The 16,867-nt window shown below is 42.4% G+C and overlaps 1 protein-coding gene across 2 annotated transcripts in view; it reads left to right on the forward strand.

Moving 5' to 3' along the window:
- LOC122468825 (neuroendocrine protein 7B2) overlaps positions 1-16,867 on the forward strand; it is a 59,839-nt gene that overhangs the window by 764 nt on the left and 42,208 nt on the right. For both annotated transcript variants that reach the window (XM_043555722.1, XM_043555723.1), the window contains exon 2: positions 947-1,179. In XM_043555722.1, the coding sequence (XP_043411657.1) occupies positions 954-1,179 (226 nt within the window). In that variant the 5' untranslated portion in view covers positions 947-953. The remainder of the gene's footprint in view (positions 1-946; positions 1,180-16,867) is intronic.

Raw genomic sequence — 16,867 nt, forward strand, 5'->3', positions numbered from 1 at the left:
GCAGTTGCAGAGGGAAGCTGCGTGAATCTTTGTTCCCTTGGTTTGCAGGCTTCAGCTTCCATCGAAGGCAACATTTAGGACAGGTTGACTCCCCAGATCAGTTTTCTCCCTCCCCTTCACCTGTTCTGTCTTCCTTCTCATCACCACCACTTCTTCAAGTTCTAACCTCTAGAGCCCTGAGGCCATATTGCCAACGTTATAGTGACAGTATAGGGGGCTCTGTGCCTGGCACTTTTTTGATGCTCCCAACAATCCTGTAAGACAGACGCTTTCCTCATGCCCGTTTTGCAGAGGAAGCTGAGGCATTCGCCCAGGATCACTCAGCTGGTATGTGGCTGAGTAAGCTTGCCTCTTCTCCCCTAGCAGACTGCAGGGCAGGCCTGAGCTGTGTGTATTTTCATCCCCCTCGGGTCTCAAATGTATTGGATTTTTGCTGAGCTGAGCTCTTCCCTTCCACCGCTCCTAACCTTTCTGTGCTTCTTTACCATTTGTATCTTCCTAACTCCTTTCTCAGAGCCTCTTTTTCCCCCGAGACTGGGAAGACTCAAGATGTCACTCTCCCTCTCCCTGTCTCAAAATCGAAGCAAGTTCTTCTTGTTGGTTGGTTGGTTTTACTAAGAGAGGAGAGAGTGTTGGGGTTGGGGGTAATGAAGGCTTTCAGGGAACTGCAAGAAGAATAAAAAAAAATAGTGAGAATGGCCATTCCTGTCTAATCTTCCCAAGGATGTGCGTGCACAGGGAACTGGCTATCTTGGATTGTTTTGTTTCTTCAGTACTGTTTCAGAGCAGATGCTCTGCCTAGACTGGGCACTTAAGGCCAAAGCAACCCCCTAAGTATTTTTCATTGCAGCCCCAATTGGGTGGTTCTTGAATCACTTACTTGCATCATTGATCATCACAGATGCCGACTGTGGCCATTTGATACATGTTGGTCTTTTTTTTGCAGGTTAACCATGGTTTCTCGGATGGTTTCTACCATGCTATCTGGCCTATTATTTTGGCTGACACTTGGATGGACTCCCACATCTGCTTATAGCCCAAGGACCCCTGACCGGGTCTCAGAAACGGATATCCAGAGGCTGCTCCATGGTGTTATGGAGCAGTTGGGCATTGCCAGGCCACGGGTAGAGTATCCAGCTCACCAGGCCATGAATCTTGTGGGCCCACAGAGCATCGAAGGTATTTACTGTATTCTGCCAATTTGAAGTTTCCAGTAGCATTTAAAATAATTAATACATGCTGAAGAACCTTTACTTCCTCCCTCTGTTTTCCATTTCTTCTTTTTTATTTAAAAAAAATTTTTTTTTAATTTATTTATTTTGAGAGAGAGAGAGAGAGAGAGAGAGAAAGAGAGAGCACAGGCAGGGGAGGACAGAGAGAAGGAGAGACAGAATTCCAAGCAGGCTCCTCACCACCAGCGCAGAGCCTGACGCGGGGCTTGAACTCACAAACTGTGAGATCGTGACCTGAGCCAAAGTCGGACACTCAACCGACTGAGCTACCCAGGTGCCCCCAGGTGCCTCCATTTTCTATTTCTTCTTATTCTACACAATATATACATACATACATCCACATCAGAATATAAGTTTCAAGAGAACAGGGACCTTATCTAAGTTCACAGCTGTAGCCTTAGCACTTAGCACAAAGTCTGGTACATTAACATTTGACTGAATAAGGGAGCATCTGGCATTATTCCTAAAGAAAGATTAGAACCCAGATCCCATATCTGTCTTCTCCCATACTGATCTTTAGGAAATTGTGTCCCCACCTGGCTGCCTCTTTGAGTCATTGCCAACCAGTGTTTGTAAAAGATCCTTAAAATGCAGGACCTGTAGGATCTGACTTGATTCTTAGGGATGATGTCATATAAACCCAAAGGGAGCTGAAAGAGGTGCTGACATTGAGTTTATGTCAAACATTTTTTTGGAAAAAAAAATTTTTTAAGTTTATTTATTTTGAGGGAGAGAGAGAGAGCACACTGTCAGTGCAGAGCCTGTCTTGGGATTCGATCTCATTAACTGTGAGATCATGACCAGAGTGGAGATCAAGAGTCGGATGCTTAACTGATTGAGCCACCCAGGTGCCCTGAGATATTGTGAATTATAACAAATGTTAATCAGATTGTTTTAGTGTGGCAAGACCACTTCCCCCTAGAATGTTTTTTTTCAATTTTTGGCAATACTGTAATACTTTTATTAAAAAACAGTACTTTGTTATTTAATGCTTTATTTATAGAGAGAATCTGAATCTAGTTCTTAGGAGTTGGTGACAGGCAGGTGCCTTTATGTTCATGCCTTGCTTTGTATTCTGATTCTGAATGTTCTCTTTCTCCAGTGAGGTGTAGTCATAAAGCAGTAGCATGGCTAATTTAACTACAAGGGAGCACTCCAAATATTTGCCCATGTGCGTGGGTTCCTAAGGAAAAATGTGAACTCTGAGTTTTGTCAGAATACACAACCAGTAAATGCTATTCTCTATGGCTTGATTATGCATAATTTTGACTAAGTCTGTGATTTCCTAAAAATGTTATCTGTCCTGGAAAACTGTAAGTACAGTGGATATGGTTGACTTCATGGTTGATAGAGAAATGATTCCTGGGACGCCTGGGTGGCTCAGTCGGTTGAGGGTCATGATCTCATGGTTCGTGAGTTTGAGCCCCGCATTGGGCTCTGGGCTGACAGCTCAGAGCCTGGAGCCTGCTTCAGATTTTGTGTCTCTCTCTTCCTCTGCCCTTCCCTTGCTCACACTCTGTCTCTCTCTCAAAAATAAATAAACATTAAAGAAAAATTAAAAAAAAGAAATGGTTCTCACATCTGTCTTGTTACCCATAGTTGTCAGCCCCTAAGTAAAACTAACTCTGTGGGATTGTTGTCTGTTTAGGTTGGCATTGGATTTCAGAAACGGATTAACCAATAATTTGAATTAGCAAGCATGCAAACTTAGCATAGGGCTTGGATCAGAGCAAATCAGGGCTTCTTGCCACTCCTTTTGGGATCAATCTAAACCCTTCCCACCACCTGCCACCTGTCGTTTCCAGCCCACCTATCCATTTCAGACCAGCTTTCTTGAGACCGTAAATATCTGCCTTTCTAGGGCAGGAAGTGCTTGATTAGTCACCCAACTGTTGTCATGGAGAAAGCTCTCCCAAGTTTCCATTAATACCTGAGGCCTGATCTTCTGTGTGGAAGAGAAACAGCAGCTCCCTGGCAATCAAAAGCTTCTGTTTATCCAGAGCCTCATCTTCTTTGCTCAGTATGCAATTATTTAGCACCCACTCCAAGGCAGCCAGTGTGCAGGGCGGGGGGCAGCTGTGCCCTAAAAGATGTTCAGGCTAGGGCTGGGAGAGGGAGAGAGGTTACTACAGTGCACCATGGCAACTTTTTTGGTAGATGTACAGACAAGCTGCTGTCATGGAAGCAAAGAATAGGAGTAATTTATTCTGCTTGGGAATAGATAGGGGTGGCTATAAGAAAATGCTCCTGGGGGCGCCTGGGTGGCTCAGTCGGTTAAGCGACAGACTTGGGCTCAGGTCACGATCTCGTGGCTTGTGGGTTCGAGCCCTGTGTTGGACTCTGTGCCGACAGCTCAGAGCCTGGAGCCTGTCTTCGGATTCTGTCTCCCTCTCTCTTTGCCCCTCCTCTGCTTGCTCTCTTTCTGTGTCTCTCAAAAATAAACAAAAAACACTAAAAAAAAAGAAAAAAAGAAAATGCTTCTTTAAAGAAGCAACATTTGATTTGGGTTTTGAAGTCTTTTAGGAGTTCATCAGGGAACACTGAGCGAAAAGGCATGGAGGTTTGAGAGAGCATGGATTAGGACAATTTAGAATGAAAAATTCTGTTTCCGTCATTACCCGTGGTGATGTGAGGTCATGGCCATGTTAGGTCACCTCTAACAGTGTCTGTGTAAGGGATGAATACTGGCTTGCATTTGAGTTTTTTATTACTCTATAACAAATTACCTCAAATTTAGCACCTTGCCATAATGCTCATACATTATCTCATAATTTCTTTTGGGCAGGAATCTAGCATGGGTTTGCTGGGCCCCTCTGCTCAGTCTCATCAAGGTGTTTGTTGGCTGGAGCTTGGGGTCCTCTTTCAAACTCATTAAGGTTGTCAGCAGAGTTCAGTTTCTTGCTGCTGTAGGACTGAGGTCCTTTCTTGCTGGCTGTCAGCCAAGGTCCCTCTCAGCTCTTAGAGGCCACCCCAGGTTGTAAGCCACATGGCCCTAGCACAATATGGCAGCTTGCTTCTTCAAAGCCAGAGGGAGAATAAATATCCCTTTAGTCTCCTAATTATAGTGTAATTATGGGAGTGGCCATCCCATCCCCTTTGTCATTTAACAAGGGAGTGATATCTCATTATATTCACCCACACTCGAAGCAGAGGATTATGCAGGGTGAGGACTCCAGGGTGGCAATCTTGGGGGTCATTTTAGCATTCTGCCTATTACAACTTGGATGAGAGCTAATAGAAAATAGTCCAAAGGCTTTGGGGGAAAAAAGAAACAAAATAAGAAGCCTGGCCTTTTCCCAGTCTTAAACCTTAGCACTTAATTTGTTGGGTGGTCTAATCCTTGTTTATGTGAGTATAGCATCATTTCAACTCATCCATTTATTTGAATCGTCTCTGCTCATTTACTCATGCTAATTCCCAGGCTTCTGACAGATATGTGTAGTATCTTGTATATCCCTTCCAACGTTTATTGTAGGATTCTATTATGAAGGACTAAGTTAGAAAAGTATTTTGTTTTGTTTTTTATAGAAAGGATAGACGTAATATATGTATGCTGGTATGAATTTTAACATATGTTTAATGTAGGCTATTTGCAAAGACATCTGAATTTCAGTGCCAGCTCCATCATTTAGTAGTGATATGACAGTGAGCAGATTACTTCTCTAAGCTTCCATTTAGCTTGGGGGTAGGATTTGAATTTACTCGCCTGCAAGCAGGTAATATTCCCGTTCAGAAAAAAGTGTTAGCACACATAATTGCACTACTATGAAATCACTTCTCAATGAATCATCATCATCACTTTAGATGACAATTACTGGACTCTCAGTCCCTTGCAAGAAGAGATATTTATTGTCTAATGAATGGCACATCAAAGATGACGTTCTCTTATTTTGTCTACTCTGATTAATTGATCATATGATCCTCAGATTAATCTCATTATTGAAGATATATATTAGTCCTCAAACAGTAAGGTTATAAACTTGCCTTTTTCTATGGGATACAGGATATAGGATCAGTATGAATTACCATTGGGTCACTGTGGTCAAATATTCCGTTAAAAAACTTTCCCTCCTTTGATCTCCTATCCCTTGTAGTTATTGTACTTTTTTTTTTTTTTGCTGCCTTTCCCAGAAACTGTTCACCACATACCGATCGCACTTCCCCACTTCCCGATTTCTTCTAGTCCATGGTAGTCCACTGTTCCTGCCACTTATTTACCAGGTCAACAAGTATTTCTTGAATGCCAGGCACTGTTGTAGGTACCGGGGAGAGAAACATGAACCTCAAAGATTGGTAGGACAGGAGAGATATAGTCCCTGAATAAAGAAATAAGTAAAATACATAATAAGTCAAATGGCTCTAAGTGCTATAAAAATATATAGCAGAGGAGGGGGATGGAGGAAGAAATAACTTAAATAGGGGGAGGGGATTACTCCCTGGGAAGATAAGCAAAACTCTTGAGAGTTGGAGAGTGAACTGTGTGATATATGGGGGAAGATGTTCCAGGGAAAGAGCTGCACATGCAAAAGCTAGATGGGAGCAAGGAGGCTAGTGTGGCTGGAGCCCAAGACTCAGGAGGACGGTAGGAATGAGGCTTGGCGATGGCAGCAAGGGGAGGTGGGAGGCGCGGTGCGTGGAGACAGATCACTTCACGGGGTCTCTGGCTTTTCCTCTATGTATCCTTGAAAAGGATCACTCCAGCTGCTGTATGAAAATATTTCTGCAGGAAGGGAGGACTGGAATAGGGGAGATAAGTTGAGAGCCTGCTGTAATCACCTGGAGCAGAGAAGTGTTAGCATGATAGGTAGGGAGGTGGTGAGACATGGTCAGATTGGGGGTATATTTTAAAGTCAGAGCCAACAGGATTTGCTGCTGGGTTGGAGGCAGGAACTGAAAGAAAGAGGACTCACGGGTGACACCAAGATTTTGGCCTGAGGAGCTGAAAAGAACGGTTTTCTCCAGGAGGAGCAAACCGAGCTTCTCCAGAAGAGTTCAAGTTCAGTTTTGCATGTGTTCATTTTGAGATGCCTTGGATGGTTCTCGTCAAGGCCAACCACCCTTGCCAAATTTACCTGCATTCTGCCTTTGTCCTAGTCACCTTTGGCAGCATTCGGCACATTTGACCTTAACCTTTTTATTTTCTTGGTTTTTGTGCCAAGATGGCACGCTTTTGGCTTTCCTCCTTCCCCTTTCCCATTAACCATTTTCTTCCAGTGTTCCTTGCCAGGTTTCTCCTGCTGCTCTAATGCCCACCTTTAATTATTAAGTTCTCCGGGGCTCAGTGCTCGTCCACTTCTTTTATTCTTCTCAATTCTCTGCCTACATGATTGCATTTGTTCTCTTGACTCCAAAAGCTATTTCCCGAACTTGTTTCTTGTATATGTATAGGCTTATGTGAACTGCTAAATTACCACATGTCAATCCTGATTTCTCTACCACCAGCTTCCTCAGCGTGTTTATGTCAGTCTTTTCTGTCTAAATGAATAGTGCTACCACTTAGCCATACAGGCAGGCCAAAACCTGGAGTAATCTTCAATATTCTCCTTTACATGTCATACCCAAATTATAAGCAATTTATTCAAGTCTGTTTCTAAAATACATCTGTAATTTGTCTGTCCTCTCTTTTCTCTGGCTCTACTCCAAACAAGCTGCTTCAGGATACCATTGTGTCTGGCATGGATTTATGAAATTGTCTGTTAGTAACTGCGTTCCTTCTACTTTCCGTTTCCTTCAAATTGTTCCCCACAGGAAAGGCAGAGTTAAACTTTATAAATAAAAGTTTAGGGGTGCCTGGGTGGCTCAGTCGGTTGAGTGTCTGACTTCGGCTCAGGTTATGATCTCGTGGTTTGTGGATTCGAGCCCCGTGTCAGGCTCTGTGCTTTGGATTCTGTGTCTCCCTCTCTCTCTGCCCCTCCCCTGCTTGCGCTATGTGTGTGTGTGTGTGTGTGTGTGTGTGTGTGTGTGTGTGTGTCTCTCTCAAAAATAAATAAACATTAAAAAATTTTTTAAATAAAATTTAAATCCCATCACTATCACTCTTCATGGTTAGAATCCCATCAGTGGTTTCCTGTTGCACCTTGATTAAAACTAACACTTCTACAGGCACCTGGGTGGCTCAGTCGTTTAAGCATCTAACTCTTGATCTTGGTTCAGGTCGTGATCTCATTGCTTGTGGGTTTGAGCTCCACACTGGGCTCCACACTGAGTGTGGAACCTGCTGGGGTATTCTCTCCCTCTCTCTCTCTATCAGCCCCTCCCTTGCTTGTGCTCGCTCTCTCTCTCTCTCTCTCTCTCTCTCCAAAAATAGAAACAAAAATAGAATAACACTTCTAGCCATGCCCTGCAAGGACCTACAGCTCCTGCACACCCTCCTCCCCAACCTTGCTCTGCCATTCGTCCCTTCAATCCCTTGATCACACCCAGTGCATTTCCCACGTCCAGCTTCCCACTCCTTGTTCTTCCCACTCTGCCTGGTGTACCTTCCTCTTCCATCTCATTTTCAAAGTCGCCTACTCAGAGAGGGCTGCCCTGACCGCTCTGTGTAGCTAACATTCTCCATCAGTGTTCTTTTATTTTTTTAAACCTCCATAGCATCTTTTGTAATTTATAATTAAATGTTTGTTTCCTTGTGTGTTATCTGTCTCCCCACTGCAACGTAAGCGCCATGAGGCTGTTTTATTTACTACTTTATACCAGGACACATAGCAGGCATATAGTAAATATTTGAAGAATGACTATATAATATCAGGCGAAAATAAATATATCTAGTGGCAACAGGTAAGTTCATACTGTTTGACATCTGGATCTATTAAGACTTTTCTCCTTTCAGTTCAAGGAGGATATTTCATTTATATTCTGTGTTTTTAGAAAATCTTCCTAGAAGTTTTTGCCCAGAGCTTGGTGATACATGCTCAGCAAAAAGTCTGGTTTACTTTGATTGTGACTGATAAGCACAGTACAGGTACAAGGTCCTTTCTACTCCTGCCTGTTGAGAAACTGGAAGGACCTTTTGCAGTTCCAAAACTGAACCAGCAGGGGGCCAGCTAGACTCGCAGTGTATCCGAGGAATCCTGAAACTTGGTTACCAGCTTCCTGGTTAAATTGCCAGTTGTTAAATGGTCACTAGGGAGGAAGCATTTGCCAAAAACATCTGAGAGCATTGGGGGGTTTTATTTCTCCAGAGGCACCTTAAACATGACTTGGTAAGGAGCATCTTTCAAAGTATACATTCTTAGCCCAGAGCAAAATGAAAACACAGAGTAAAGATAAGGACCAACTTGTTTTATAGAGGACAGAATGTTCACTTTGATGGCCAGTAGAACCAAGGCTGAGTCTTGGCCATACTGTTCACAAGCTGTATGTGACCTTGGCAACCTTCCTGAGTCTTAGTTTTCTCATCTATAAAGTAAGGCTTTGAGCCCACTTGCTCACCTGCAGTGAGTGGATGCTGTTAGTGACTGCACTGCAACCTGCCTCCTCTCATTTGGATTATTAGCAACACACTTTCATTCTTTAATGGCTTTCCCCTGATATTATTCTTGATTACTCATCTGGTTAGAAAACCCCCCTTGTATTTCAGCAGTGGACATCTTCCCCCAAGCCCAAAGTTGTTTACTGGTCCCTGTGACATACCTGAATGGCTCCTGTTGTCATATTGTCCCCAGAAACAAGAGAAGCCACCAGCCAGCAAGGTGATTCAGAGGAGCCATTTGCCATGGGGTAGAGACTCTTGGAAGTCAGGAGCTGCTTTACCAGCTGACAGTAATGTTGGCCTTGGATGAATTCAGTCAGAAAATGTGCTTTAGTTTTTAGAATATTAATAGCCTCTGGTAAAAGTGGGTCTCCTCAGTGCCTCCTGTTTATTTTCCCCACAATTCTAGCCCACCAAATACCTAGCTTTGTGATAACACCAGATAACAAACCACTGGATATAAATGTATAAACACTGGCATTTAATGGTTTCAAATAATTTTAAAGTTTATTTATTTGCTTAGAGAGAACAAACATGCATATGCATGCATGGTGGGGTGGGGCAGAGAGAGAGAGAGAGAGAGAGAGAGAGCGAGCTTCCCAAGTAGAGCACTCCTGATGCAGGGCTCAATCCCACGAACCGTGAGATCATAACCTGAGCCAAAATCAAGAGTGGGACACTCAACCGACTGAGCCACCCAGGCACTCCTCAAATAATTTTAAAGCTATATTACCAAACATAAAAATACCAAAATTCTTTTTTACAACACTGACTTTTGGACCTCAATATTTCCATTTCAAAACAAAGAGAACCAACATTGTTTTCCTAATAAATATCAAGAGGAGAAAGAGTCCTTTGTAAGGTAAAGCCTATTTGAAGGGGCACATCCTAAGGAGCATTATTGGCCAGACTTTGGACTCTGTAAATAACTGCAGTGCCTCCATTTTGCCATAGGGAGGCAGCAGTTGCTTCCCATTTGAAGGTTGGATAGGAGAGAGACTTAAACACTGACCGGCAGAGGGACCTCACTTATTTCTGGCTAGCCTCTCTGCAGTTGGAGGAAAGGATGGGGCTGACTCTTGACCCATGAATCCTGACTAAAATCTTTCTAGGCTGGCCCCATCCTGGGGAAGCCAGTGAGAGCAACGGGTTGGATCTTTGAGAAGGCCAGGGCCTCCAGTTTGGCCCATGTCCTTTGGGGTTCCATTCAGCCCACCCTGAACTCAAATCCTTAAAAAAAGTCCCTGGATGAGTTCCAGTTTTCCATCTTGGTCAATTGCATGGATAATGATAAGAAATTCAAAAGGAGTAGTGGGAGGTTTGGAGTTTTTGGGGGGGGGAGGTGGAGGCAGGATAGGGAGATGAAAATAATGACTTATTTTTCTGTTGTGTTTAAGTTGCCCTGTGACATCCAGGTGCAGGTGTCCAGGAGGCACTTAGATGTATATGACACGGGAGGGATGCTGGGATGAGGGGAGAGATTTCAGAGTCCTCCCCATGGTATTGGCAGCTGATGCTGTAGGAACAGGTGAGGGTACCCTGGGTGAGTGTCAAGGAGGAAGAGCAGAGCACCTAAGAAAAAGGCCTGTAAGACTCAGTCTATGAGAGCCAGGTAGAAGAGTCTACAAGGAAAACAGAGAAAGATTGGTAGAAAACAAGGTAAGAAAGTGTTTCAGGAACTGGCAGTGATTGCCATGGTAAAAAATCTGCAGAGAAGTCATATGAAATAAGGGCCATCAGATATAAAGCGTTCACTGGGTAGAGCAACACCAGAGTCACTGGGGCACTTGGGCAGAAACCACGGGGCAGGACACAGGGAAGGCACCATGTAAAACCCTCTTCCCAAGAGGCCAGGTAAGGGGGAGAAGACTGACTAAGCCTTATGGAAGGCATGGGGGATGGATGCCAGAGAGCTGAAGAAGGTTTTTGTTTAGGTTCTTGGTTTTGGATGGGAGAGATCTGAACTTGTTGAAGTGCGAATTGGCTAGAACCAGTGGAGGGGTAGCCTTGAAGATGTGGGATGAACAGCAGATAACTTGAGTGGTGGAAGTTCCTGAGGGTGTGGGAGGGGATGAGAACTGGAGCACAGGTGGCCTGGGTCTGGTCCTTCCTCCGTGGGCAGAAAGGGAAGAGGCAGAGGGGCATCGGGTGCAGTGAAGTTTGGAGGTTTAGGCCTCAGTATTTGTTCTAGACACTCTACCATTTCGAGCCACCTGCTCAGAATTAAAATAAGAACACAGGAAGTGCAGTCAGCCTCCCAAATCTCTATTTGTCATCTTATGTGTCTCATACACCTTGCCTGTATGTTTTTTGGTATTTTAAAGTATCAGATATCTTCAACTTTTTGTGAACTCGAAAAACTCATTTTGGGGCCCCTGGGTGGCTCAGTCCGTTTAGTATCTGACTCTTGATTTCAGCTCAGGTCATGGTCTCATGGTTTATAAGTTTGAGCCTCAGGTCAGGCTCTGCTCTGACTATGTGGAGCCTGCTTGGGAGTCTTTTTCTCCCTGTCTCTGCCCTTCTGCTCTCGTGCACACACACACGCACGCATTCTCTCTCTCAAAATAAATAAACTTAAAAAAAAAAAAAGAAAGAACCTCACTTTTCCTATTGTGTTTCCCCTTTACTGTCACAAGACTGCCACACACAAAACACTTCTGACCCCAGATGTGGGGGGGGGGGGGGATTTCCCACACCAGGCAATTCTGTGACACTAGTTGGGTGTCCTATAATTTAACTCAATTCTGACATGACCTCCCTGGAGAGAGTGGCAGCTCCCCCAGCTTAAGGGCTCAGTCCCACAAGACTCCCCCACTCCATATGCCAGCTTCAAGTCCAGACAGTCACCTGTTCTTCTGACTCACTGGCTATGATTCTGAGGTTCCCGCCACCCACTCCTCAGGTTAGATTGATTTGCTAGAGCAGCTCATGGAACTCAGGGAAACACTTACATTTACTGGTTTGTTAAATGATATTATAGAGGAGATAGATGAATGGCCAGATGAAGAGATGCATAGGGCAAAGTCCGGGAGGGTCCCTAGTGAAGGAGCTTCTGTCTCCATGGAGTTGGGGTGCACACTCTCCCAGTGTGAATGTGTTCACCAACCTGGAAGTTCCCTGAACCGTGTACTTTTGGGATTTTATGGAGGCTTCACTCTGTAGGCATGATCAATCATTAAGTCTGTGTTCAGCCCTCACCCCTCTCAAGAGACTAGGGGGCGGGGCAGAAAATCTTAAGTTTCTAATCATGGCTTCATCTTTCTGGTGACCAGTCCTCATCAGGGAGCCACCCAGGTGCCCACCCAGGGTCACTTTATTAGAACAAAATACACTCCAGTCATCCAGGAAATTACAAAGGGTTCCAGAGCCCTGTGTCAGAAACCAGAGTCAAAGACCAAATACTAGAATTCCTAGTACTCTTATCACTTAGGAATTTACAAGGATTTCAGGAGCACTCTGCCAGGAACTAGGACAAAGTCCAAGATATATTTTCTGTTATCTTGCATGGATATATCATCTAACTACTAGTTATTTATTAATTCTGTTACAGCATTTTTGTATTTATGTTATGAAACCCATATATAACTTGTAAAATATAATTCAAGATGAAAAAGACTGTCATCTTTGTCTCCTTTCTTTTTTGATTAATATAATGAATGTTTTCAGTGAGGCATTAACCAAGATGACAACTAGAAATAATTTTAATGGGATGTTGGGGAATGTTGTGTGTGCATTTTATATGACTTTGCAACAGTGCAATACAAAAAATTAGTATGATCTCACTGCATACACAACACGGGAAGTGATGTGAATCCCCCCAAAGTAATGGTTTGTCGAGTGTCACAGTTTCAAAGTAGTAGGTTTAGTAATTGCAAACAGTGCTTGTTGCATTTTAGCAGATAAGCAGAAATAGTCCTCATCCTTGGTCAGGATTGTTGTTGAATTATGTGAATTTTGAGTCATGTTGGCATCTTCGGCTCACCCCTTAAGTAAAATGTGACCATCTTATAATGGCAGGGGGGGTCGTGGAAAACCAGCACAGTTACTGAGATTCAGTTTACTGTGTAACGACTACTAATTTCTGCACCACGTGTCTTCAGGACAATTGCTATGAAGTGCTCACTTCCACACAGGTTGGAACCTGCATGAGTCTGAGCCTCCACATATTTTCATGGAATTCAGGAGAAGTCAGAGTATTCGTCAGGGTTTTCCAGAGAATCAGAACAAATGGTCTGTGTATACATATGTGTGTGTATTTATAAATAAATTATAAAATATGTTTATATTTATATAATATATAATCGTAATTATAAGATTTTAATAATTATTAATAACCATTAATAATTATTTAATAATCATAATGATTAAGTAATTATCAAATAATTAAATTATTAATAATTTATTATTATATACTATTATATACAATATATGATATATATAACATATAACATTATAATTACAATTATAATCATTAATAATGATTGCTGTGAGTGGGGTGTTGAAGTCCCCTACTATTATGATATTACTATCGATGAGTTTCTTTATGTTTGTGATTAATTGATTTATATATTTGGGTGCTTTCACATTTGGCGCATAAATGTTTATAATTGTTAGGTCTACTTGGTGGATAGACCCCTTGATTATGATATAATGCCCTTCTTCATCTCTTGATACAGTCTTTATTTTAAAGTCTAGGTTATCTGATATAAGTATGGCTACTCCAGCTTTCTTTTGTTGACCATTAGCATGATAGATGATTCTCCATCCCCTTATTTTCAATCTGAAGGTGACTTTAGGTCTAAAGTGGGTGTCTTGTAAATAGCATATAGATGGATCTTGTTTTCTTATCCAATCTGTTACCATGTGTCTTTTGATTGGAGCATTGAGTCCATTGATGTTTAGAGGGAGTACTGAAAGATAGGAATTTATTGCCATTATGATGTTGTAGAGTTGGAGTTTCTGGTGGTGTTCTCTGGTCCTTTCTAATCTTTGTTGCTTTTGGTATTTATATATGTAGATAGATAGATAGATAGGTTTTTTTTTTTTCATCTTTTCTCCCCTCAGAGAGTCCCCCTTAAAATTTCTTGCAGGGCTGGTTTAGTGGTCACAAACTCCTTTAATTTTTGTTTGTCTGGGAAACTTTTTACCTCTCCTTCTATTTAGAATAACAGCCTTGCTGGATAAAGAATTCGTGGCTGCATATTTTTCTGATTCAGCACATTGACTATATTCTGCTGCTGCTTTCTGGCCTGCCAAGTTTCTGTGGATAGGTCTGCTGCAAACCTGAACTGTCTTCCCTTGTAGGTTAGGGACTTTTTTCCCCTTGCTGCTTTCATGATTCTCTCCTTGCCTGAGTATTTTGTGAATTTGACTCTGATATGCCTTGTTGATGGTCGGTGTTTGTTGAATCTAATGTGGGTCCTCTGTGCTTCCTAGATTTTGATGTCTGTGTCTTTCCCCAGGTTAGCAAAATTTTCTGCTATGATTTGCTCACATAACCCTTCTACCCCTATTTCTCTCTCTTCCTCTTCTGGGACCCCTGTTATTTTGATGTTGTTCCTTTTTAATGAGTCACTGATTTCTCTAATTCTTAAATCGTGCTCTTTTGCCTTCATCTCCCTGTTTTTTTCTGCTTCATTATTCTCCATATGTTTGTCCTCTATATCCCTGATTCTCTCTGTTCTGCCCCATCCATCCTTGCCACCATGGCATCCATCCATGATTGCAGCTCAGTTATAGCATTTTTCATTTCATTCTATTTTTTACTTCTTTTATCTCTGCAGAAAGAGATTCTAATCTATTTTCTACTCCAGCTAGCATTCTTATTATTGCGATTCTAAATTCTGGTTCAGACATCTTGCTTGTATCTGTGTTGGTTAAATCCCTGGCTGTTGTTTCTTCGTGCTCTTTCTTTTGGGGTGAATTCCTTCATTTTGTCATTTTGAAGGGAGAAAAGGAATTAGTGAGGTAGAAAAATTAAAATTAAAAAAATATTAAAATTTAAAAAATATTAAAATTAAAAAAGTAAACACACACACAAAATCTAATAAATGATGCTAGATCCTAGGTGTGTGTTTGGTCTGGGTGTTGAAAGTGGTTTGACAGATTAGAGGGAAAAAAAAGGCGGGGGAAGGAAATCATTTCAGAATTTGAAAAAATGAATACACTGAAGTAGACTAAAATGAGATGATGGGAGTAAAATAGAATTTGAAAAAATTTACACAAAAGTAAAGAATATAGTAGAAAAAAATTTTAAACATTTTTAATAAAAATTAAAAATAACAATGAATTTTTTCTCTTTCTGTATTCAAGAACAAGAAAAGAAATGAAAAAGAGAAAAAGAAATAAAAGGGAAATCGTTTGAAAATTTGAAAAAGTGAATACACTGTCATAGTCTAAAATAAAATGAGGGAAGTAAAATAGAATTGAAAAAATTTGCAAAAAATATAGTAAAAAAATTAAAGAAAAATATTTTAATAGAAATTGAAAGTAAAAATGAAGTTTTTCTCTTTCTGCATTCAAGAAAAAGAAAAATTAAAAAGAGAAAAAAGAAAAAGGAAAAAAGGAAATTGTTTGAAAATTCGAAAAGGTGAATGCACTGAAATAAATAGACTAAAATAAAATGTTGGAAGTAAGATAGGATTTGAAAAAATTTACACAAAAGTAAAAAATATAGTAAAAAATTTTTTTAAATATTGAAAATAAAAATGAATTTTTTCTTTTTCTGTACTCAAGAAAAAGAAAAGCGAAAAAGAGGAAAAAAAAGAAAGAAAGAAAATTGAATAGATGGATCTGCTAACAGATTCCAATAGGACTGAAATTACTTAGTTTTCCCCTAGAAGTCAAACTATGAAGCACTTTATAGTCCATAAACTAAGTAGGTGGTGAGACCTGTGTTCTTGAAGAGCAAGGTTGGCCCAGTTGGGCGGGGCTCAGTGTAATGGCTCTGTTCTCCACTAGATGGCGCTGCTAGCCTACCAGGGTGGATTGTTTCGGCACTCGTACGTGCATATGCGCATGCGCGGGAGTGGTGAAAATGGCGTCACCCAGCTACCCAGTCTCTAGTACCGGAACTCTGTTCTCCCCGGTCAGCAATCGTGCACCCGTCCTCTGTCTTCAGCTTGCATCCACTCCCCGCTTCTTCACTGTCCATGACCAGGCCCTAGGCAGTATCTCTCTCCCGAGTTTTGTCTCAGATGTGGCTGTTTTCTCCAGCCTCTTACTTCTGAAGGACTGCAGCTTTGACCCGTTCCACCCCTCTGCAGGAGGGTCTCACCGAGCAATGTCCAAATGTCGGCTGCACCCAGGAATGCTTGCTGGACCCTGCTGCTGCCGGTGCCCCGAGACTGCAGCCAGGTGCCAGCCCGCCCCAGAAAAAGCTCGTGAGATGGTGTAGCAGCAGCTTTTCAGGGATTATGGAAAATCACAACACTCATCTGGCACTAGGCTTCACCCTTAACGACCTTGTTCCAGCACCAGTGAATGTGGCCGTTTTCCGGGATCTGCTGGGACCAGGTGGCTTCACAGTCTCCACCAAATGTCCTTCCAGCAGTGGAACCGCTTTTCCCCGTGTGGCCTGCGAGAACCTCCTGGACCGCACTCTGTTCCTGGGGATTCACCCTTCCCACCAGAGCACCACCAGGTATCGAGCTGCGGAGTTGCAGCCTTTGAGCTCCCCTTGTTTACAGTCTTAATGGAATTTAAACCCTCTCCTTTCTCCCTTTTTAGTTTAGTCCCTGCAGCTGTTTCCAATTTTCCACTTTCTCTCCAGCTGCTTTTGGGGAGAGGTGCTTTTCCCGTATTCTCCATCCCCCACCTAGTCTCCGTTCTCTCTGCCTGCAAAAGCAGCTCCCTGCCTGCCGCCGGCTTCTCTCTCCCCGAGTTCACTTCTCCGCGCCATGTACCTGCTGAATTCTGTGGTTCAAGTTGTGCATATTGTTGTGTTAATCCTCCAATCGGTTTTCTACGTGTGCAGGATGGTTTAGTGTTGGTCTGGCTGTATTTCATGGAAGCGAGACACACAAAAAACTTCCATGCTGTTCCACCATCTTGATTCCTCCCGAGTCTGAAGGCATCTGAAGGCAGAATTCGCTCCTCTTCAGGGGACCTCAGTCTTTTCTCTAAAGGGCCTTGACTGATTGGATGATGTCCCTCCACATTATGG

The sequence above is a fragment of the Prionailurus bengalensis genome, chromosome B3, assembly GCF_016509475.1.
Source record: "Prionailurus bengalensis isolate Pbe53 chromosome B3, Fcat_Pben_1.1_paternal_pri, whole genome shotgun sequence".
Taxonomy (NCBI): Eukaryota; Metazoa; Chordata; class Mammalia; order Carnivora; family Felidae; genus Prionailurus; species Prionailurus bengalensis.